Genomic DNA, 25,508 nt, shown 5'->3' with positions numbered 1-25,508 from the left:
AAATCAAAGTAAAGTCTGCCCATTTCTACTTCACACTGGAGGCAATTTTCCTCAAAACTCAAACAAATCGTAAGATGGCAACAATCACCTCTGAATGAGGATGAAAAGGAAAAAAACTTGGATTTCAATGGAGGATTGATCCTCCCATATGCAAAAACCAACAAATAATTGCAAATGAATGCCATATGTGGAGTCCCTCAAGTTCCTCTGGGTCCACATCTCTGCCGACCTCTCCTGGACAGCCAACACCTCAGCACTGATCAAAAAGGCACAGCAGAGGCTGCACTTCGTGAGAGTGCTCAAGAAGGAGCTACCGTAAATTCCGGACTATAGAGCGCACCTGATTATAAGCCGCACCCACCACATTTTGAGGGGATAACCGCTTTTGTACTTACACAAGCCGCACCTGTATATAAGCCACATGCGCCCACATTGAAACATGTAACACAATCACAAAATTAACCCAAACCCGACTTTGAGTCCCGCAATTGTAACTGAATATAAAGTACACAGTCCATGAACTACAGCCGGCAAAATGAACGGAAAATGATACCGGTACTTAAGGTTTGATGCAGACCTGCAGAGTCCGGGTCCTGTTGAAAATAATCCAAGGAAAAAAAAGTATATTTCCAAAGGTAAGGGTGGGAAAAATATTTATCCACTATTGTCCACTGCATCCACAAACACGTCTCACCTTTACTCCACTTCCCGTCAGCCCCCGTTGTATTTGCCCCTTCTTTTTGATTCGCCCGTGGAAAACATATCAGAATAAGTCTCTAAAATAAATACATTACAAAAATATACAGTTGCAAATAAATATTATACATGGTTACGCATATTTACAAAGAAAGACACCGAGAGAGTTTTCAAAGCTTTAATAATAATAATAACTTTCATCCCAAACGGTGCCTGTGACAGGTAGCAACATGCAAGCAACACGCGAGCAACACAGTAAACGGGCCTGTTAAAAAAAACATACCATACATGTAGAAATCGCGGTAAACTGTCCTCATCTTCCTCCTTATTACTGACGTCATCAAAGTCGTCTTCCTTTAGCATGGGAAAGAGACTTTGTCATATGGACGTCGTCCCACGCTCCCTTATTCAAAAACAAGCTAGCAATACGCTCGCAAAGTAAAGTTAACGTGCAGTAGCTCTGTTTCCTTCTTTATCGGACTGCTCGATTGCGTTTAGCTTGAAAACTGCGTCATGTGCCTTTCTTTTTGCAATTTGCATGATGAGGATATGTCTACGCTAATTTAATTTGTGCACAATTTAAGAAGTTGCAGTCTTCCTCGGCGCATATATTCCACCGGTCTAAATCTTACCTTTTTGTACTCGAGCGCCGCTGGCGGCTTTTAGAAAAATTACATAAATTGGCCGCATCACTGAATAAGCCGCAGGGTTGAACATTTGGGAAAAAAATAGCGGCTTATAGTCCGAAATTTACGGTACTCAACATCAACCTGCTGGTGACTTTTTATCGGTCAGCTATTGAAAGCCTGCTGACCTGCGCTGTGTCTGTGTCACACTCAAGCTGTACAGAAGCGGACACAAAGAGAGGGTGACCAACACAGCACAGAGGATCATCGGCCGCCCCCTACCACTCCTGTCCACCATCTATAAACATTATAAGTGAATACACATCCTGGTTTCCATTTGTTCAACTTGCTACCCTCTGGTAGGCGCTACAGGGCCATACCCGCCAAAACAAATAGACTCAGAGACAGCTTCTTCCCAAGAGATGTCTCTATTCTTAACTCCAGTTTGCACTGAAAAAACGCCATATGACAAAATATTTGCACCTTTTCAGACACTTTCTATATAGCCGACAGTAGCTCAATACTGGTTGTATAGCACACATTTTTTTTCTTACCTTATTGTATCCTATTTTCTATCGTACACATTTTTCTTATTCCTATTTATGCGTGCATTTGTGGTGGAGCTCAAAATTCTTTATACTTGTATGATGACAATAAAGGCATTCAATTCAATTCAAATAAATAAATGAACACGTAAATAAATCACCTTATATCCATATATAAGAGATGATTAGAATTTATTCATTTATTTATGCATTTTGTCATTTATTTTGTCACATATTTATTTTGGTATTTGTTTTCTTAATTTATCTTGTCACGTATTTTGTCCTGTCATTAGTTCTATATTTATTTTAATATACTGTATTCTATTATGAATTGTCTTGTATTTTGTCATGTATTTTGTCTTGTATTTTTTCATGTATTTTGTCGTGTATTTTGGCACAACAAATTTCAAATTAAGACACGGCCAAGTTGTCTGGACATTTCACCTTTTGGTTGATCTGTAATGAACGAATCAGCTTATAGGTAAAATGCTCAGCAAGTTTTACCTGCCCATTCATTTAAATAACATTTTTGTGACCAAATATACAACAAAATATCTAACAAAATAAATTACAAAATACATTGCAAACATATATTTAGGGATTATGGGATTTATTTATGTGTTTGTTTATCTATATGGCGTATATTTGTTTGGTGTTTATGTTTTTATAGATTTATTTTTACGTATGGCAGATTGATCCTCCATTGATGTAACGAAATATGTCTCAGTTTGCCCTGATGTGGACTTTGAGGTGTTTATCACCATTGACTTGAAACTAGTGCACAATTCAAGTAATTCACTACAAGATGTGCATATGATAGTTTTACCTGCAAGTAATAGTTTTTCAATACGTTGAAATACTTAGTAGTTTGTAGTCCTAGTAGGGTGTGCTTAAATTGAACATGATTGTGAATGTTTAGAAAGAGAAGAGCGTCCTCCTGTGGACAGACTCACGCCGACATCGACTGCATTCTGTCCACCCCGTTCATCTCCAAGCGTGTGAGTAGCTCAGGCAGCGGGGATGAGAGAAGGTTGCCCTGGCAACTGTGATTCGTGAACGTGCATCTTGGTTTGCAGCCGCTTGAGTATGACCTCTTTATGTACATATACTTTTATGTCAAGCTACTGCCTACCCGTTTCAAGAGCTGAAAAAGGGAGTTGCATCTGTGCACACAAGCACAGTCAGTCCTTATGAATTTTCCTTTTTATTACATGTAATGAAAATTGGATTAATCAGTGCTCTGTAAGAAAATTCAAATGCTGTGTTGGTGATTTTTTTTTATGGTTTACTTCCCCATCCGTGTGTGCAAGTGAATCTTGCACTCCTGTCAACTAAAAAAAAAGGAGTTTGTAATTACACAGTGGGGTTGGACGTTGTGGTTGTATATCAGGCTCATTAGTTTTACAAGATTTTAGTTTTCACAAAATAGTCTTATTCTTTTTAATGACTTACTTTCTTATTAGAAGAAAGACATTTAATGCCATGACTAGAAAAATGAGAAAAAATGATCAATGCATCTTGTATGGAAAGATTTAGATTGAAAATATTTTTGGACATTTTTCTATCTTTTGGATTTTTTACAATGAAAATAGTCCACAAATGCAAAAAAACGTTGCTCACACACATGCACACAGAGATCCATATGCCACTTTATGTTGGCCAAGATTCTAATTTAGCACACCCCTTTAAATTGTGAGAATTCAGATTTATTTTTCCATTTACAAAACTAAAAGGAAATTAAGATGGTTTTAATCTCTAAACTCTATTCAAATCAAGAGAATAAAAATTAAAGTTTTCTTTATTGTCATTGATAACGACGTAGTGAACCTGTTCTACAACGAAGTTAGACGTGGCACTCCTGGTTGAATGTGTAACAAAGGCTTAAAAGAGAAAAATAAGTTAAAAACGATTTTTTTAGGATAAATAGGCAAAAATATTTACAAGAAGTTGATGAACAAGATTATAGTGTGGTGATGGCCCTGGGGGAAGGACCTGTTTCTGAGTTTGTAAGTCCTTGTTTTATGGGCCCTGGAGAGATCACAGTTAAAAGAGTCGGTGGCCGTGGTGAGAAAAGTCCTTCCTTAAATTCTTAGCTCTGCTGCAGTATTGCAAGCTAGTGATGTCCTCCAAACTGGGTAAAGAGTCAATGATTCTCTGGGATGTGCTGATGACTCTGTGTAAGGATTTTCTGGCTGGTGCAGTGTTTCCAGCATACCACACCATGATGCCTTTGCCAAAATTCTCTCAACTGTGCCTCTGTACAAGGACTCCAGAAGCTTCTGTTCCATGTTGTTTTTCCTGAGCATTCTCAGGGTGTCTAAAGGACTGGACTAGCTCTACACAGTCTCCATTGATGACTCGAGAAGCTGGGTCCGTGCCTGTCTTCTTAAAGTAAAGTATGACTTCCTTGGATTTTGTAGTGATCAGAAGTTTATTTTCCCCCAAAACAAGTTGTCAGTTTCTCGCACAACAATAGTTCATAGCCTGTGCACTATTCATAAAAAAAGTAAACATAAGTAATGCATTTTTGGGCTTGCATTATTGTAGACGCGTACTGACAAGAGAAATGTTTCTTATTGTTCATGTGATATGACCTCAGTGTCTGAGTTATTTTGATAGTTTTTGATAAGCTGTCTTAAGTATAACTGAGCTGAGATGGAAGATGAGTCTAAAACTTAGGTGGAAAAACTAAATTATTTGTGGGTAAACTCATCCAAGTGATGTAAACTTATCAATTATAATGAAACAATTCAAATTACTGGTACTTCATAACCACCGTTTAATTATTCTTTCAAAGTGCCACAAGAAAGGACAAACACCATTTTCTTCGTGTTAATATCCTCTGATTATCTGATTTGAGCAATAGTCACATACTTAACAGGGGGTATTATGTTACCCCTAGATAGAATAGAATAGAATAGAATAGAATAGAATAGAATAGAATAGAATAGAATAGAATGTCATTGTAACATGTGATATGCACAATTGAATTCGAAAATATCATCCTCATGGTGCAAATACATTTACAAGATATGATAACACTTTTTAAAATATTAAAGGATAAAAGTAAAAACAATAGTAATATTAAATTAAACCGTATTTTTTCAGTTTATTAGTTCTAGACATGATGTCACTGTATTGTTCTGTGCAGCCTAAAACTAATTCAACACACCACAACAAAAGTATACACATTGCTGAGACCTCGAGTGACCAAACCGCACCATTTTTATTTATTTTATCTTTTTTACGTAGCCCGCAGAATGCGGCTCTTTGGTGCTCCCTAGTGGATCCCTGGCGATTTAAAAATATGTGTGATAAAGAAAAAGTATATGGTTTCTGTGATTGAAAATAAAACCTGACACAAACATTCTTAACGTTACATATACAGTACAGGATATACTTGCCCAAGACACAGCACATGAAAGGGTGCCACTACAACCCTAGTGATTAACAGATACACACACACACACACACACACACACACACATTTGCGTGTGTGTGTGTGTGTGTGTGTGTGTGTGTGTGTGTGTGTGTGTGTGTGTATTGTCCCTAGGTGTGAATGAGCGAGCGAAATGTCTGTCCCTGTGTGCCCTGCGACTGGCTGGCAACCAGTTCAGGGTGTCCCCTGCCCACTGCCCGAAGACGGCTGGGATGGGCTCCAGCACCCCCGCGACCCTACTGAGAATAAGTGGTCCAGACTTCCTGTGCGGAGTTTGTATGTTCTCCCCGTGCTTGTGTGGGTTTTCTCCGGGCACTCCGGTTTCCTCCCAAGTTCCAAAAACATGCATTTCAGGTGAATTGGCCGGTCCAAATTGTCCCTAGGTGTGAATGAGCGAATGAGTTGTCTTTCCCCGTGTGCCCTGCGATTGGCTGGCAACCAGTTCAGGGTGTCCCCTGCCCACTGCCCGGAGATGGCTGGGATGGGGTCCAGCCGCCCCGCGACCCTAATGAGGATAAGCGGTACGGCTAATGAGATGAGATGTATATATATATATATATATATATATATATATATATATATATATATATATATATATATATATATATATATATATATATATATATATACAAATGCCTGTTTATATTATTCTATTATTTTCGATAAATGTTTTGATACCACTTAGCACTAGGATGCGTTACATATTACACACTGTCCTTTCAGGAAAATGTATTCTACATTTTCTGACATGTTATTGCTGCACAGAAATCACCCAAAAAATAATACATGATAAAGAATTTTCCCAAAATATTCAGTTTGAATTGTGTTGAAATAACGTAATCATTAATAACGTTCCCAATAATTTCTGGACGTTAAGTAGCGCTGTCCATCACCTGCGGTGCTGAAACAGCTGAATCAAAGGGACACCCGACTTCTCCACGTTTTTAAAATTCTAAGATATAGAAATGGAATTCAATGTTTTCAAAATCAAGTTAAGGTAAAGCCGGGGGCAAACAAGTGGTTGTGAATTGACAGTTGGAACTTGGAACCAAACGTGTCCGATTCCTCTATCGGATCTCTCAGGTCCGCACGCGGAGTTGCGTGGACCCAGCTTCCCGCAGCCTCAATCCCACAAGAGCAACTACGCAATTTTCGTACGCTCGCAGAGCTATTAAAGGTTAAATTACGTCGTGGGCGTAGCGGCTCCTTGTAATGGCGACTTTGCCGTAGATACGCCGAGCTGTGTAAAAATGAAGCGGAGAAGAAGTTATTTATATTAAACCCAAATCGCTGAGGACTTTGCGTCTACTAGCGTCGCCTTCGAATTCGGTCGATTTTTCCGTTTCTTTTTTGAAAGTGTTTAAACTTCCTCCGCGATGATGAAGCTCAAGTCCAACCAGACGCGGACGTACGACGGGGACGGTTACAAGAAGCGCGCCGCTTGTCTGTGCTTCAGGAGCGAATCGGAGGAGGAGGTGAGTGCGAGGATGTGGCTAATGTCGGGCCATGCTAGCTTTAGCATTAGCATTATTAGCATCACTACGAGCTGGATATGGGGATATTCGTCACCAGTGCTGTCGTGATTTTACGGGCGTTACCCTCAGCTCGCGTCAGTGGTAGAGACTCCGTTAAAATAAATATACTTTTTTACTCATTTCCAACCCCTTTTGGTTTTCAAATATAACGTAAACCTCTTAAATGTGAGGTATTTTACTCCCCATAATTAGCTGTTAGCTAATGCTAATGCCTACGCCGGCCGGCTCTTTTCCAGCCGGCGGTCCACCTTTTTATGAACTAGGAATGATTGGCATTTTAATATTCTGAAATTCGCTTAAACATACTAAACATTGACAACTTTCAGGTAAAACGGCATGCTCAAGTTCATTCTTTATTGCGTCTAATGTTAAAGCGGTTGGTACCCTAATGTTAGACTAATAGCTAAAGACGAGAGACAATACAAAATGTAGTAATGGACTCTCGAGCTTGCATAATCGTAGACGTTGACCGTCAACAGAAATTGATTTTTTTTATTGTTTATGTAATAAGACCTCAGCCCCGGATTTGGTCTTATTGTTTCATCGGCTATTTGCGGTTTTAAGTGACCGAGAGAAGTTCGGTGGCGATTTAAAACTTGGGTGGTAAAAGTACTGTACTTAACTGTAGTCGTAGAGGGGAAAAAAGAAAAAAGTACTTTAATGACCATCAAAAATGAAACCTAATTGTACATGTTTGCTTTGAATCAGCTTTCCTGGTATATGTTGTAATACACTTTGGTGATTTGGACCAATAACTGGCAAAATTTTACCCGTTATGTTGCCATGCTTGGGAATGCACTATTCATATTACTGCAATTCGGCCAATCTCATCTCATCTCATTAGCTTTCCAATTTTGTTCTTTTATCTCTGTTTTCCTTGTCCTCACTGTAAAATCTGGACCTGGAGTGCCACGTCCAATTTCGTTGTCACAATATATTCAACCCATGTTGTAACAATGACAATAAAGGTATGTTCTATTTCATTCTCATCTTATCTCATTAGCTGCACCGCTTATCCTCAGTAGGGTCGCGGGGGTGTAGGAGCCCATCCCAGTAATCATCGGGCAGTGGGCTGGGGACACCCTGAACTGGTTGCCAGCCAATCGCAGGGCACACAGGGACAGACAACTCGCTCGCTCATTCACACCTAGGGACAATTTGGACCGGCCAATCCACCTGAAATGCATGAATTCATGAATTCTTTAGAATGTGGGAGGAAACCGGAGTGCCCGGAGGAAACCCACGCGAGCACGGGGAGAACATACAAACTCCGCACAGGAAGTCCGGTAGCTGGATTTGAACCCACGCAGGAGGTTCCCAAGACCTTAGAACTGTGCCGCACACGCGCTCTACTTTCAAATTTAATTTGTTTTGAAACTAACTAACCACTGCCCCGCCGTGCTGCCCTCGGCCAACCTATTAATCACTATTTGTCCTCATCCCATCTTTTAATTAATTCATTTTAACCTTGTTCATATTTCCAATTTTCCTTTATCTCTTTGTTTTCCTTATCCTCACTGTAAAATGTGGTCCTGGAGTGCCACGTCCAATTTCGTTGTCACAATATATTCAACCCATGTTGTAACAATGACAATAAAGGTATATTCTATTCCATTCTATTCTATTCTAAACACTCCAGGTGTGCACATTAAGTGACAATCCTAAATGACAATAAAAGCCATTTTGTCGTCTCAGCAGTTTGAATAATGTTACTAGAAAGCGTGATGAATTCTTGTGGCATTTCCAAATTCACCAACCAAGAAATTAAATTCAGCCCTGCTGATTTACCCCACAGTCGGTACGGTCTTTTCACCCAAATATGCAATGATGAACATAAATCAGTAACATTGGAAAATTCATGACACCATAGTTAAGTCTGTTTACGTTTTCCTGATAGAAGTCACGAGAGGTAAAACATTGCAAAACCAACAACTCCACAACAGTGGTACCTCTACTTTCAAATTTAATTTGTTCTGAAAGTAGCTTCTTAACCTAAGAACTTAGTTAGTAGAAACTCATTTTGAATACAAATGCGCTAATCCATTCCAACTCCTGCAAAGGTAGCGTATGATTGTTTTAAATAATTGATTAAAGAACATCAGAACATGAAACAAATACATGCTAAAATTAGATTACTGTACACTAAACATAAAAGAGGAGGCACAAAAAAATGAAAAAGGAAATGATAAAAATATTAATTTACCTTTTTACCTCGCGTTACTTGGAAAAACTGAGACATATGAATAACCTTTACTTTTCGTGGACAATATCTCTGTATTATTTGTGATTGCAACATCCTTTGCTGTCTGGTAATCCTGAAAGGGGGATGCCACATGTGCGGTCCCTTCTCAAGGTTTCTTCATTTTCCTCATGTTGAGGTTTTTGAGTTTTTCCTTGCCCTCATGTTGGTTCCAGATCAGGGGATGGTGTAATAATAGTCCGAAAAATTAGTCTGTGTAATAACCTGTGAAGCCCTTTGAGACTCTTTGTTGATTAAGTGCTATACAAATAAAAATGACTTGACTTGTAGTGATAGCCTGACACATCAACACTTATTCCAATTGATTCCTTTCCACAAATTAAGACTACATGGATTTTGCTAAAATGTCTTTAGTCTGGCCTGCTTGAATGATTGCTGCATACTACTCCCCTTTATCTTGCCGAGGCCCTCCTTGTCGTCTTTGACTCTGAACTGTGACAGTGACATGAAGAGCATGCTGATTGGGTTGCCAGGCAGATTTTAAGCGATAGCCAGTTTGTTTATGTTCCGGAAACTCTGGGAGTGGCTAATAGCAGCGCATACTGTACTGTATTTTTGATTTCTTATCCTGAAATGCCTTTGTAACTAGAAGCAATATTTTCAAGTTCAGGTACTTTGTAACCTGAAATTTTCATATGTAGATACATTCGTAAGTAAAAGCGTGTACTTCAACAGATTATGTCCACCTGGTGGAACATGTAGCTTAGTAAGTCAAGAGCAGGGATCTCCGTGTAACCCGTGGGTACTAGGTAGCCCCCTAAGTTGAGTCATGTCATGTTTATTTGTATAGCCCTTAATCACAAGAAGTGTCAAAGGTCTGCACAGACTATTACAGAGTAAGAACACCTAATTAGCCCGAGGACAGGTTCTGAAAATAGCTTACCAGCTATTTTGATTTTCCCGGAAATTTGATATCTAACTTTCATGATGTTTTATTGGTTGACTGAGCCCGTTTTAACTCGACTTCTAATAATTACAACCAGGTAATATCATAGTAAGATAGATAGATACTTTATTTATCCTCGCAGGGAAATTCACACTTCCAGCAGTCTACCCCGTTGTTTATTAACAGATGAACATGATGCCCTAGGGGTGCTTGTAGCGAAGTAGATGACGTCACGCCAGTCCAAAAATTCAACATCCCTGCGGCAGATGGAAAACTTTTCTTTGTGAAAATCCAGGGATACACCACCTCGTGTTAGCAAGTCCGCCAACATCGTAGTTTGTCATATTAGAATGTCAAGTCAAGTCACATTTATTTATATAGCCCTTGATCACAAAAATGTCTCAAAGGACTGCACAGAATTACAATTACACAATTACCTGATCTTAAACCAACATGCGGGCAACAACTCAAAACCTTAGCGTGAGGAAAAAGAGAAACCTTGAGAAAGGACCTTACAAGTGGTAATCCCCCTTCCAGGATGACCAGGGTGAATCACAATTAGCAATACTATACACAAGCATAGTAAACACCAGGTAACATGTTGAAAATTTGTCCGGAAACTGCATGACAGCGGCGACGCCCCCAGCCTGTAAACTAGTTCAGAGAGTCTATGACGGCCACGACGCGGTTTCCCATCTCTGCCAGCTAGTCCATGCAGGCGTTCACATGCTTCAGGTCAAACGCTGGTCCGCTGACTCATCTCCAAATCGTCCTTCTTCGTATCACCACCAGGCAGGCAGTCGGAAAAAAACAGGAAAATACAGAATATGAGGTGGGCATCAAACATAAGCTTTGAAATAGAAGTGTGTCTTAAGCCTCGATTAAAAAACTTCCATTGAGGTTGCAGATCTTATCTCCGGTGTCAGGGCATTCCATAACACCGGGCCCCGGATGGAGAACGCTCTCGAGCCTGTAGACTTCTTGGCTCTCGGAGTCACAAGTAGACCGGCATTTTCCGAGCGCAGACTCCGTGCAGGAACATTGGGGAAAATCAAATTGCTGAACGTTCCTTGAATAGTGTGAATAGACAACTTCCATTCATCCAAGAATTCAGGGCAGACCTTTTAACTCACCATCTGTTTGCTTTTCCAGGTGCTGCTGGTGAGCAGCAGTAGACATCCTGATAAGTGGATCGTTCCTGGTGGGGGCATGGAACCTGAGGAGGAACCGAACGTAGCTGCTGTTAGAGAAGTGTGCGAGGAGGTGTGTTTTTACTTTTTTTGTTGTAATGATTTGTTTGTGCAGTAATCCGAATAGAGGAATTTCATGCTAGCCCTCAATTCGGTATACATTCAGTACCTATTAGTTTATTTTGTACGATAAGTAAAAAGTAAGAGAGGGTTGGGACAGAAATGGTATTTAAATAACTAGGTACCATAATTAACAAAGTCCATTTTTAATTTCCTGTCACCTTCAGTCGTGGTCGAGTATCAATTACAGAGATCTGTATCAAGCTGATATGGCCTTGATTTTTTTTTTAGATGTCCCCAGTTAGTCTAATCTGTCAACAATAGCCACTCAAACCGACGCATAAAAAATCCTACATTGATTCAGTCCTCTGGCAGTAGTTGATGCTACTCCTACTTTGTGAGCCCATTGTTTTGTTGTTGACTCATTGTTTTTGTCCTGTTTTTATTTTAATGTTCGAAATAAAAGTTTTCATTCATTCATTATAATCTGCATCAGAAAGAGCTGTCGTCTAAGTTTTGGGTGTTGTTTTAAAGTAACATTTCATTTAAAAGTAATGAATGAGTATTTCTTTTTTTTTTTTGTTAGAGTCGTTACATCACATTACTACAATATGAAATTGAGTACATTTTACAACTAAAATTTGTTTTAAATATTAGCAAATATTACACAACGGCGCAGTGGTTAGCGCATGTGCGGCACAGTTCATGTCTTGGGAACTTCCTGCGTGGGTTCAAATCCAGCTCCAGACTTCCTGTGCGGAGTTTGTATGTTCCCCCCGTGCTTGCGTGGGTTTCCCCCGGGCACTCCGGTTTCCTCCCACATTCCAAAAACATGCATTTCAGGTGAATTGGCCAGTCCAAATTGTCCCTAGGTGTGAATGAGCGAGCGAGTTGTCTGTCCCTGTGTGCCCTACGATTGGCTGGCAACCAGTTCAGGGTGTCCCCTGCCCACTGCCCGATGATTGCGGGGATGGGCTCCAGCACCCCCTGCGACCCTACTGAGGATAAGCGGTGTAGCTAATGAGATGAGATTACACAATTACTGCAATTTTGTTTGTTTGTTTTTTGCAAAAAAAAAGCTAACGGCAATTTTATTTTTATTTCATGGGAAAGAGGGAAACGCAAGGGAAACTATGCTTCTTAATATCCTGTTTGCTTTACTTGCCAAGCTACATTTCCTATCGAGATCAACTATATTTGGACTCTTGCTTCCATAAAACCTTTATTGTGCTGCCTGTGGCAGATGACCAGTCTGTGGCTGGTGTGACAAGCTAGCGTAAAGCATCTTGACTATGCAATCCCAAAAGCCCACAGAGCCTGAGCTCTCTAAGCGCCCATCAATAATGTCCTTCCCTCCAAAAATAACACCTGCAAGAACCAGTACTGTGTAACTGATTTTAAACAGTATGCTTACTTAACTTAAAGAGAATCAAGGGAAAATGCTGACACAGATGGACAGCATTCGATTATTGGAGGCCTTGGTCCAGCCACTCCAGCAGCTCCCGTGTTATTTTCGATTGTTCTCAGTTATTTTCGATTGTTCTCAGCTTAGGGATGCTGCTGGAAAAGTGAATTTCCCTTCGGGGATGAATAAAGTATCTATCTATCTATCTATCTATCTATCTATCTATCTATCTATCAATGGCTTTACGCCCATCCTTATACCTGAGAGTTAAATCATGTTTCGACTCTTGTTTGCTTGCTCAAGCAGAGCCTAGCAACATGTCGTCAATGCCGTCGTCGTCATCATGTTACACAGCAGAGTTTGAATGTCAGACAAGGTCAGGCTCACGATTAAATTATGGTTCATGGGTTTAAGACTCGATTTATAAAACAACTTTTAAAGGTTTTTTCTCAATATGTTTTTCTTTTATTATTATTTTATAACTTTTAATATTTATCATCTCTGAATTTGTAAAAAAGAAAAAAAAGGAAAGAAAAGAAAAAGAAAATGTGGAACAACAATTGAAATAATTTCCAATTTCGACTACCATTTATTTATCGCTGGGAAAACTAGAAAGTGACATAAATGGTAATCAAACACTAATTTAAGTGGAACTTATTTCATGTTTTATAGGGTCTTTTTCTGATTTTTATTTTTTCAAAAATGTTCACCTGAATTCCGGAGTCTCGCTGCTTCAAATGTTCGCCAGTTCTCCTGACTACAATTTATGAAGTTGTGGTTGTCAAATACAGCTACAGTGGTTGGATTATTTTGCGATTGACCCTTAGTTCTGGCGACATCCAGTGGACATTAATAACTTCAGATCATTGTCTGACATGATGCCACTCATTTTTCTCGTGCGCGCTTCTTAACATCTTCTCGTGGTCCAAATTAAATCTGTTGGCGGGCCTGATTCAGCCTTCGGACCATAGTTTGCCGACCCCTTTCTTAAAAACTTTGAGTTCATGATAACGTAAAATTTACAAACCCCAATTATCGAGTAATAAAATGTCAAAATTTTACAGAAAATGTTTGGTTAAACTATTATTTTTAATGCTAGAAAATCAATTCAAGGGACAGTGTATATAAGTAGTAAAAATAAATAAATGAAAATTGAAATTGATTTAAATGATGAACTATCATACAAATGTATACATTTAAAAATGTATATATATATATATATATATATATATATATATATATATATTGCATTTTTTTGATGTAACGGCCTTGCTTATTTGGAGCTGGCTTATTTGTCTGTCGTCTTGATGCTACAGGTATGTGAAAAGAACAAAAAGCTTGGAAAAGGCTTGGCTAAAAAGTGTGAAGAAAAAATGGTGTGGTTTGGTCACTTTGAGTCGCTGTAGTTTGTATTCTGCTTTTTTGCTCTTGTTTTTGGTTACACGACATAATATAGTGACACTTAGTGGACACAGTGTCCCTTTGAACCTTATTTAAACATATCAAAAATGTTTCTTTAAATGAAACCGGCTGATTTTTGCATAAACTAATTGGTGTTTTCCTTCCCAATCCAAATGTCAGCTTGTATAGCTCTCACACATGACACAATTCAGGACAAGTGCCTTGGAAAAAGGAAGTTATTGAAGTTTGGCTGCAGTAATGAATATGTGTAATTTTCAGGGTGCTTGAAATCCATCCATCCATCCATTTTTTGCACCGCTTATCCTCAGTAGGGTCGCGGGGGTGCTGGAGCCCATCTCCGCTATCTTCGGGCATTGGGCAGGGGACACCCTGAACTGGTTACCAGCCAGTTGCAGGGTAAACAGACAGACAACTCACTCGCTCATTCACACCTTGGGACAATTTGGACTGGCCAATTAACCTGACATCCATGTTATTGGAATGTGGGAGAAAACCCACGCAAGCAAGGGGAGAACATGCAAACTCCACACAGGAGGTTTGATCTCACAACCTCAGAACTGTGCCGCACACGCGCTTACAACTGCGCCGCCGTGCTGCCCGTGCTTAATCATTAAAACATATTTTAATTTTAAAGTTGTGTTTTTAAAGATTGAAAAGTGCTTGGATTTTGGGTGAAGTGCTTGTAATTGTTGCCATGTTTTACAACAAGGTTGCTTGATAACAACGCCAACACTGCTCTCTGGAGGTTATTCATATCCATTGCATTTCTTCCCTCTTGATTGACGTCAACTGGCATTACTTTGTATGGCATTGCCATATGAGCGTCATGGCCTCCTATGGGTGGCGCCCAGGAGGACAGGTGCATGCTACATCTAAACAGGGCACTATGAAATGTTTACTTGTGCGTGGATAACCTAACTATTGTGGACGTTTATTATGGGCCATGCAGAAAATTAAGGTAACCCTTACCAGCGGTAAATTGTAATGGGAAGAACTTTCTGCAACTGAAAATGTTAGCTACAATACAGTATTACCGTCACTTTACCCAACGCCTATATGGGGAGACATTTGTCTCAAAAATATTTACACACATGTTGCTGCGATCCACAAATAGATTCGCTATTTACTCAAGATCTGAAAAGCATATGTCTTTAAAAATGAAACCACAAGATTAAAAATGACTAATGTAAATCGCCAATACATTTTTGGTACTGCAAAATACTCATCAGATTTATTTTAAGGGTAATGGAGAAGTGGAACAATTGGCCTTGAAAGTCCTTAAAAAGTGCTTACCTTTGGCCATGAAAAAGGTGTACAAACTCATAAGAAATTCTTTCTCGACGTGTAACAGGCCGCATTTTTTCACATGAGTGGTTCTTACTGCAGTCAGACTCAACACTCCATTTAGAAATGAAATGGCACTGTTAGCAGTGAGCCCGGAGGAAAGAGTCATTAAAGACAGAATGAGAAAAGAAGATGAAGTGCAATGTTTACCCCAACAGCATGATTAGTACGCCAATACACAGAATCGATGTTGGCTAATTCAATGTACAAGGCTACAATTGCAAGTTAGCACTCCTACTAATGTAGGCGGTCGAGGATAGACACAGCCGCTGGTGGTCTTTAAATCGCTTTATTGAAGAAACGGCATGACAACATACACACATTAAATCTGCTGCCAATGGCCACAATTCATGCCAAGTTTCTCAAAACCCAGCCAGTCTAAAACCAGCCAACTCTCCACTCTAATTTGTCAATGGGCTGTGCCTTTTAAAGTAAAATGCAGGCAAACTAAGTCACAGATTGACAGGAAAATGTGAGGAAGGTGACTACAAGCGAACATTATTGATACAACTCTCACTCTTACCCTATTTCTGCCTAAAGTCAAGTCAAATTTATTTATATAGCCCTTAATCACAAAAATGTCTCAAAGGACTGCACATGATTACAATGACACAATTACCTGATCTTAAACCAACATGCGGGCAGGTAACAACTCAAAAACCTCAGCGTGAGGAAAAAGAGAAACCTTGAGAAGGGACCTCACAAGTGGTATCCCCCTTTCAGGATGACCAGGGTGAATTACATTTAGCATTACGGTACACAAACATAGTAAACTCTAGGTAACATGTTGAAAATTTGTCCGGAAAGTGCATGACAGCAGCGACGCCCCCAGCCTGTAAACTAGTCCAGTAAGTCTATGACGGCCATGACGCAGCTTCCCATCTCTGCCAGCTGGTCCATGCAGGCGTTCACATGCTTCAGGTCAAACGCTGGTCCGCTGACTCATCTCAAATCGTCCTTCTCCTTCGTATCACCACCAGGCAGGCAGTCGGAAAAAGACAGGACAATACAGAATATGAGGTGGGCATCAATCATAAGCTTTAGAACAGAAGTGTGTCTTAAGCCTTGATTTAAAAACTTCCATTGAGGTTGCAGAACTGCACATTGACAAAACACCAATAGCTCTATGCCAAAAGTTACCTGAAGATGCTTCTAGTTTCACACATTTGAGGGGGAAGCTCATTTGGAAATGGAAGAAGCTCAATAGAAAATATTCTTCTATGAAGCCGCACCATATTTTTTAACGTTGACCCACATGGCAGCCATATTTCAAAATCGTAGTTGTCAATTTTGTATACCTTAATATTTCGAATGTACTGAATAAACAAGGGTGGCACTAATTGCAATTTATCTTGCATATTGAGGTCTTATATGGGATGCATGCAAACTTGGAGTATACCTGGTCTGTGGTATGTGAGGTATTCTATCCATTAACATAATTCCATAGAGATATTCTAACAAATATATTTTTGCTATGATATAGAGGACCTTCGGTGTTATTGGTAAATGTTGGGGGTGCGTGAAATCTCGACACAAAACCTATTCAGGCCTTTGAAAAGGTCCTGAGCTGAACGCCAACCTTTGACTACAATTGCAAGTTCCAGAAAACATAATCAATAGTTTAACCATCTACCTCAAAAGTCTTCACACCGATGCCATTGTAAATATCTAAATTAATTTCCACATCTGCCAAATGGACACAAACATTAAAGTTTACTTCCTTTCCTTCTCCCAAGGACTTTAGCTAAAGGCCATCATTCTTTTTTTAAACCACATGTCTCAGTGATTATAAAAAATCAACTGCAAGTAAATGTTCTCAGTTAGAAAGGCATCTTATGCTTTATTGTAGTATTTGAGTCATAAAATATCTGCAAAAACCTTATATGTACTTTTCCCAGTGTTTGGTGCATTACTGAAAATAAGTATTTAGTCACCATTACTAGTCACTTCATTTGACAAGTAATTGCGTTACCCCTGAATTACTGACACCCAAAATTAGCGTGTCATATTGAAGCCGACCCCTTTAACTGATTAAAAATAGTCGCATAATAAAGGAAATAGAAATAAACAGGTACACCAACCAATGGAAGCAGTGAATCCTTCATATTTCTTGGTTTGTGCTATCTTGAGAGCTCGCAAATTAACACAGCCAAGACACTCCAATCCATTTTGTTATTTGTTCTTAAAACCACTCGGAAGATTTACTTAATTTCTGGGTAATGACCGAAATTCAGCACTCTGTTCCCATAAATTCTGTGCTTACATTTGCTGATTTCTCGTTTTTTTTTTTTTTTTTTGTACAAGCCCCCTCTCCACACGCTGCCCACTGTTTGTTACTGGTCAGTTGTGACACACAACCAAACTTGCGCATTTAAGCTGACCCCTGATTTCAGTATTTAGTTGTGATTGCTTCAGCAAGGCACAACTACATTGCCAAGTGCTGTAAGCACAGGGCAAAGCAGGCACAACTATTATAATCCCCCGAGATCTTATTAAAATTATTATATCTATCTTCTTCCGCCGAATTTTGACGGGCCTCTCCTCCCAGAGCTTTTGGAGTAGCCCAACGATTCATATACCAAAAATTCCGGCCGAATCAGGACTCTCCTGCGACAATACAGATTCTCGATACGAGTCTCCGGGGCCCCGCAAGATAAAATAGTCCCCATCCGGAATAATGGGTTTTGAGAATCTCCCATCCGAAATACATGGGCCCATTCATTTCTATGGGTAGTCATGGAAATGAGGGCTTTTCCAGAGGATAGTCAGTAAGCAGGGACTGTCCAGGGTGGCTTGAGGGGGCCCAACCCACATTACCTTTAACCATGGGTAAATGGTGAACTCCAAAGAGTGGATGCTAGTGAAAGGATGCTAACAGCTATGTGCGCCGCTAGCAAAGTGTTGGGCTGGCAAAGCCAGCCGAAACATTAGCGCAAGCTAGCTGTAAACACTGTTGGTGATCAGTTGGGCTGGCTTTGCCAGCCCAAGTATTCGCTCAAGCTAGCTGTAAACACTGTCAGCAATGGGTTGGGCTGGCTGTGCCAGCCCAAGTATTAGCGCAAGCTCGCTGTAAAAACTGTCGGCAATGCTAACTTCTTCATCGTAAAATTTTTGGTAAAGGCAATATTTTAACGACTTCATATTTACAAATTATGCTAATGGCCTCATGAGTCATCACAACTAAATACTGAAAATATGATGAGTTATGCTAACGGATACATGCTAAAAAGTGATGCTAACGGCTAAATGGTAAGTCCCCCCACAGAACCAAGTAAAAATGTACAAGTACGGCTCTCCCAATTAAAAACCTTATGCTTTATCCCCATATCATCTTCCAGATCAATCACAACTCTTACAATTGCCACGGGAATTGTCTAGTTTATTTTAGCATTGTAAAAACAGCTTCGATGCAAGTATATATATTGTAGAAATATGTCGGTAGAGAGAAATTCTTGGACTCTGAGCTCAAGATCGTGCCACCGTAACTGCATTGAGTTCTCCTTTGTAGGACCATATATTCTAGAGGTCGACTTATTATTGGCACCGATATCTGTGAATTTGACGGATATCGGTATCACATTTTTATATATTTGATGGGCCGATTATTATGTCTGATGCATCCTAGACTCTCTCTTGGTCCTACTCTTTCCCTCCCTCCTCGCTACCCACCCCGTGCCTTCTGATTGGGTAAGCGACCGGAGGCGAAGCCACAGAATCGGGTACAATAACGTTAAAATGGCAGCTCAGCTAAGTCGACCCGACATGCCTGTGTACTTGATAGAAAAGTGTGTTTGCAATTAAGAGATGGTGTAGTTGTTTAGAGGAATCACATTTAAGTGGAGAGTGATATATTAGCTCTTATCATAACAATAGTTTGGCCATTTGGCTCTTAAACGGGAATGCCCACAGGTCCATTGAAATTTCGATGCACTTAAGTCATGTTGGTTGTATTGACATTTTTATTTATTGTGAAAAAAAAAGTTTAGATGCACCCGTTATACAAGTTGCTGCTAAGCCTATTTTTTCCTGCACTGTTAGTTTTTAGTTTAAGTCACAGGTGTCAAACAGGCAGCCCGCGGACCAGATCAGGCCCGCTAAGGGATTGAATCCGGCCCGCGAGACAACACTCAGAGAAGTGCAAAAGAAAAACGAGCTGCAGGTTGAAATATGTCAACTTGATGTTGCCAAAGGTGCCTCGAACAAAGACACTGTACTTGTATTTCATTTTCTTTCTCTCTCCCCCTCTTTTCCACCCTTTTTCTCCCACTCTCTGTTTCTTTCACTCTCTGTTTCTCTCTTTTTCTCTTCCGTTGTTGCTCTTTGTCTCTTTCTCTCTCTGTGTCTTTTAACCTCTTCTGCTCTAACTTCCTTTTTTTCTTTTGTCTTTTTTCTCTTTCTCTCTTTATACCCTTTGTGCTTTCTTTTCTCTCCTTCTGTCTTACTATTTCTTTGGATTTCTTTCTTCCGCTCCCTTTCTTTCCCCCTCTCTCACGACTTTGCTTTTTATCTCTTTTGTTTCTCACGCTCTCTCCTTCTCCCTCTTTTTTTTGTCCCGCCCTGTCTCCTTTTCCCTCCCTCTTTCTCTTATTTCATTCTCTCTTTTTCTTTCTCTTCAATCTACTAGTCCGGCCCCCGACAGAATGTTTGTTCTAGCGTGTGGCCCCTGAGTTAAAATAAGTTTGACACCCCTGGTTTAAGTGAAAGATTTTTCATGTTCGTTGTGTCAAAATTCAAATTTACTGTAATTGGTTTAAGAGAGCTATAGAAGTTGAATTTATAAAAAATATTCTTTGTTTCTTATTGTATTTTTTTAATTATTTGTAACATGATCTCTGTCTTGGCTCTTTGTCATGTTCAGAGGGGCAGCAATTAGAAAAGAGTGTGTTAGGTTCACGTTTCCAACATTTATAATAAAACGCTCTGCAATATAGGACAAAGAGAATCGGTTCTTTATAATTAGTTACTTTATTAATCATCATTTTGAGAACCGCCGACATTCCGTTGTTAGACATCTTTTCGCTCGCTCTGCCCTGCTTGCTGCGCTCTGGCTCGGCTCGGCTCTGGCTCTGAGGATCTCCTCGAAAAACCTCCCTTCTAATATTCAGTTTTTGCCTTTGCTACGTAGAGTTGATTAGTCTTCTTTCGAAGGTCTGCTTTCCATCCAATGATGACAGGTGACCTTGGTCCTGGGAAAACTCCTTTTTCCCCAGGCTCTTTGGTGAAGAACAATCTTGAGTTATGGGATGCCAGGTCATAGGTCAGGGTACATCCGTTGGTATGTGAGAACAAAAACACAGTCTGTACATCGAAACACAACTCATGGCCTTGCAGGCTGAGAACTCTTCAAACATAGCTGAGAACACATATAACATATTAAATGTCAACTGTAGGATAAATATAATTATACAGTCCTAACATTTCCCTCCTCTTTATCCTACAGTTGATATAATACTTCATTCAACTGTCATTTCGCAATAGATTTTCAACAGAGAAATCATGAATACAACACAGTTGTTACACTTAGAGGTTGTCGTCATAATGACCAGGATCTGAGTAAATATAAGGAAAATGCAGAGACAGGAAATCATCATCAACATTTGTGTCATTACAATTTTCACCATCGTCATTTTTATGGTAATTGCCAGAGTCATCGTCAGCATTGGTGTCCGAGGGCAACAGAGCATACAAAGGTACCATCTTTGCCTGCATTGGGGCAAGAGCTGTTGTAATTAGTCTCGTTAGCAATGTTCTTATGCACGGAATACAACAACATCCACACAATGTGAGAATTGCCGCAAAAACGGCTATTGCCATCATGGCTGATATTATTATTTTTTTTTATATTTTCCAAACGTATCTCCAAAACCATCCCACATTGATGTGTCAACTCCTGAGTGGTCTTTCATCTTGTTGTTAAGTGACCTGAGGCCTTCCAGGGCCTTTGTCAGACTTCCATCTGCTGCCGTGTTGTTCGGTATGAACGTGCAACATTGGTCACCAAAGATAGAACAGACCCCTCCCTTTTCAGCCAGTAGCATATCAACAGCAATCCGGTTCTGGAAAGCCATGAGGGAGGTAGCAGAGAGTTGCTCGTGTATGGCGGAGAAACCTTGTTCTGTTTTGTTTCCTAACTTCTGCACATTGAAATGGATATAGTTTATTCTGTCAACATTTTTATTAATTGTACACCAATAACAAATCAAAGATTCAAAACCCGCTGCTACTTGATCTGCTAATTTGTATTCATCTGGTACGCCTCTTGGAACACCGATGCTGTCGATGTGTGTAGGATCATTGTCACTCCAGGCATAGGTAGACCTTTACTTTTCCATGCATGTGATAACAAGCTCTTCACAGATGTTAGCAATTCAGGGATTGTGGTGGCGGTTATAGACACAGGTAAAATAAGAGACACAGATGCACACAATCCCGTGGTATTGTACGGTAGTCTATCATACAACTTGTCTTCTCCACACCACCACCAGATGTCACTCCGGGAGAGTGGTTTAAATGTTATATTGACTGTCAACATTCGGTGACATTGTATATCATTCAGACTACACACAACACAATCATTTATGACAGCATGTGCCGCCTGCTCAGCCATTAGCAACCAGTTGTTATCTATCCTTGAAATTCCTGTGGTAACTTTGAACCACCCATCAATGTCTTCGACTGACATGCTTACTGATGTGATATTTGTCGTTACAGAGTAGTTACTTAATTTTGGCTGATCAGTCGATTTCATACTGTCATTTACACACACTACGACCGGGAAAAAAGGGGTCCATGCCCGAGGACCAGGCCCATAACGTGAAACCCCAGCACGTGCTGTTAAAAAAAAAAAAAATCTGATCCCGGAGGTCGAATTGTCTGGTTTGTAACGGTTATAGTCAGTTGTAAATTGCTTCCTTGATGCTGCAATTTAACCCGATTTTTTGAAATACTGGGCCTCAGAGCTGTCCCCTGGGGTCCAGTACTCCCCTGCTTCCGTTATAACCAAATACTCCCACCCTTGGAACGCTCCGTGTCCAAACACGTACCACCAGTACTCCTCCCACCCTTGCCCAGTAATATGTGTTGGCTGTCTCCCTAGACTGCCTCACTGGAACCCTTTTAAAGAGGTTATCGGTATGGACATCACAATGGTGGCATTTGGTGGCACAGTCACTGTCACAGAGTTGTTATAGGTCCACGATATTAACCAAGAGTGCATGTTGTGGCGTGTTTACTGGGGAGTCGGCACATTCCACTAACACCCCTGCTTATATTAAATTTTCAATCACTGGTTGTATCCCAGCCATAGCATCTGGCTTGAGTGGATCAGGTAAGAATACTGCTGCTATGGCAAACATTATTTTGTACACACAGTTACCATAAACACAAATCATTATTCAAGTAAGCACAATCAGTTTCATACTTATGAACAATTATTTTCCAAAGCAAAAACGCAACAGGATTTGCAATGAGCGTTCAAAAATTGGCATCTGAGCGTCCATTGAAGTTCCATGATTTTCATTTGTTTCCAAGAGGGCACTCGAAAACCACTCTATATTTTGCTCGAAAAAAGAACTGCTACCATATGCAATAATATTTTGTTTGTTTGTTTGTACATGATTCAAATTGAATCGTTTCTTCCGGCGCCGTCACGAATGGCAGCCACTCCAGCAGCTCCCGTGTTATTTTCGATTGTTCTCGATTGTTTGTTCTCAGCTCAGGGATGCTGCTGGAAATGTGAATTTCCCTTCGGGGATGAACAAAGTATCTATCTATCTATCTATCTATCTATTTGACCTTGTCTGAATACCATCTTGGCCTAGTCACGCTGTTTGGTAATGCTCAGCAGAGCTTTCTTCTTCACATTCAAAGGACATGTGACCTTTCGACCGCAGGCCCAACACTTTACGTCTCGCCGTGTGTGTTACCCCCACACTCCCGTGAGCTCGTTGTTTATGAGCGTAGCTGGGATGTGCTCCATATCACTCCCTTGGCCTCGCTGTTGATAAGCGGCGCAGACAATGGATGACTGATGTCTTTGGCTCTTTCAGCAAATTAGTCCATGGCCTCTTTTTGACAGATTTATATGTCCTTTGGAGACTTAGAAAGAGTCTTTTTGCGGAATTCACTGGCACTTGAGAGTCTCGTTAATTCCACTGTGCTTACGTAGTGGGATTTTTTGTAAATTAACCGGATTATTCAAATTTTTCTCAATTTAACTACTAGTAGACATTATCTTAGTTTAATTAATTTCTATTCATTTATTTCCCATGCAATTATTCTTAAATTAGCCCGATATGTCTCAAAATCAACTAATCCGTTTTTTCCTATGGCCCTCTTCAAGATTGATCAGTTTCTCATTGTCTTCTAAAAATGCTCTTCCATAGAAACTGTTTCCTTTTAACTTAACCAAACCATAAATCAGTATTTGTTACACATTTGTTTATCATTTGTCAATTGTAACACTCATTCTAAAAAAATTCAGTGTGTAATCAATTGTCCTCCCAATTGTCCTTTGGGCTAAACTTGTCAAAATTCCAAACCCACACACTATCTAAACATCAAAAATCTCAAAAGATCTAAAAAATCTCTAAAAATGCCAAATCGAACTTAATGTCATAACTTTTCTAATTGTATTTTCTTCTCTCTGTAATCATAATCAATCTTTTGTTATTGATTCAATATACAGCAATACATACCCGTCACTCATGAACCAATCTTGTTGAGTGTATTTATTTTGTTTATTCATTATCTTTTATTCTGCGCAACAATCTTTGCTTCTACGCATTAGTCTATGTTCTATGCAGCCCTTCGAGATCCCTTGTGATCAAGGCTATACAGATCAACATGATCTGGTCCGACTATTAATACGTTTCTTTTTTCCTTTGTTTAAAGGTAACATTTCATTCATTGACTGAAATAGCTTCAGCTACGTTATTAATGATTTCTAATCTCGAATTTTCCTTTCTGTGTTAGTTTGTCGTCATTTTCAAACTTCTCTCAAAATTTTGATTATTTTATTGAGAGTAATGTATTATTTAATACGAGAACAACTAAGGAAATAATCTTTTTACGTATTACGCCTCTTTTGAATTTGTCCATTTACGAACGAGAAGATTGACACTAAAATTATGGACCGTTTTTAGTCATCTTTATTGCTTTAATCGTCCTTGCTTTATTAGGAGCAAAACTACACGTCTTAAAGTTATTACCCTTTGCTATTCGCATTTTCAACGAAAAATGATTAGTTGTTTACTCAAATATCCTTTCTTTTTAAACTATTCTGTATAATTATCTTGTATTATACACTCAGTGTTTTCATTTTCCCACTTACCTGTCCTAGACGCATCATTTATGCTGGGGACGCAACTTTTTTTTTCCTTTAAATTTTCATTATCATTTAGTTTACTCTTTAACAAAGATTTAACGCATTACAAGCTTTGTCATTATTTTGAATTTGCTGTACGAGTTTTTTTTTTTATTTTCCTGCACGCCGATCTTCACTAATGAGATCTCGTCGCTTCGAGATTACGTCATTGTTGTTGGTAATTCTTGTCGAGCGAAGGTCAGTCTTTTTATTAGACAAACGGCTTTTTTCCTTGTTCAATTCATCAAAGAGAGCTTGCTTTCAAACGGCTCATTTGTTTTGATGATTGATATCACGAACTATGTTGTACTAAGATGTTAAAGAAAAGTACAGTAAGTAGAAAAATGGAAAAAGACAAGCCTGTTATTCGCAATTACCATCAACAAATGCAGAAAATAAATTAATAATTCGATGATCAAAACTGAATGAATACGCAGATATCTACTATATTTGTCACCGATTTATAAGTTCGATCTTTGTATCACTAAATTTCAGGGGTTCTGCCAAGATCTATAAATCTTTTAGCAAGCTAGTACACGGAATTCAAAATTCCTATCATATTATCATTATTGATAGTTCAGTTTAAAAAAAAAATCATATATATCAGGGTGTCCCCTGCCCACTGCCTGATGATTGCTGGGATGGGCTCCAGCACCCCCGCGACCCTACTGAGGATAAGCAGTGCAGCTGCTGAGATGAGATGAGATATATATTATATATGTGTGTGCAGCACGGT

At 39.6% G+C, this 25,508-nt stretch overlaps 1 protein-coding gene across 1 annotated transcript in view; it reads left to right on the top strand.

The window, feature by feature from the left end:
• The first annotated feature begins 6,498 nt into the window (after positions 1–6,498).
• The window catches only part of nudt3b (nudix (nucleoside diphosphate linked moiety X)-type motif 3b), a 35,935-nt gene continuing 16,925 nt past the window's right edge, over positions 6,499–25,508 (top strand). Inside the window, exons 1-2 of the mRNA XM_088338971.1 lie at positions 6,499–6,781; positions 11,140–11,250. Of these exons, the coding sequence (XP_088195097.1) occupies positions 6,683–6,781; positions 11,140–11,250 (210 nt within the window). The 5' untranslated portion in view covers positions 6,499–6,682. The remainder of the gene's footprint in view (positions 6,782–11,139; positions 11,251–25,508) is intronic.

The sequence above is a fragment of the Urocampus carinirostris genome, chromosome 6 (genome assembly GCF_059441175.1).
Source record: "Urocampus carinirostris isolate Australia breed hairy pipefish chromosome 6, RoL_Ucar_1.0, whole genome shotgun sequence".
Lineage (NCBI taxonomy): Eukaryota > Metazoa > Chordata > Actinopteri > Syngnathiformes > Syngnathidae > Urocampus > Urocampus carinirostris.
The sequence above is the reverse complement of the archived record's forward strand: the minus strand, read 5'-3'. Positions and strand labels throughout refer to the sequence as shown.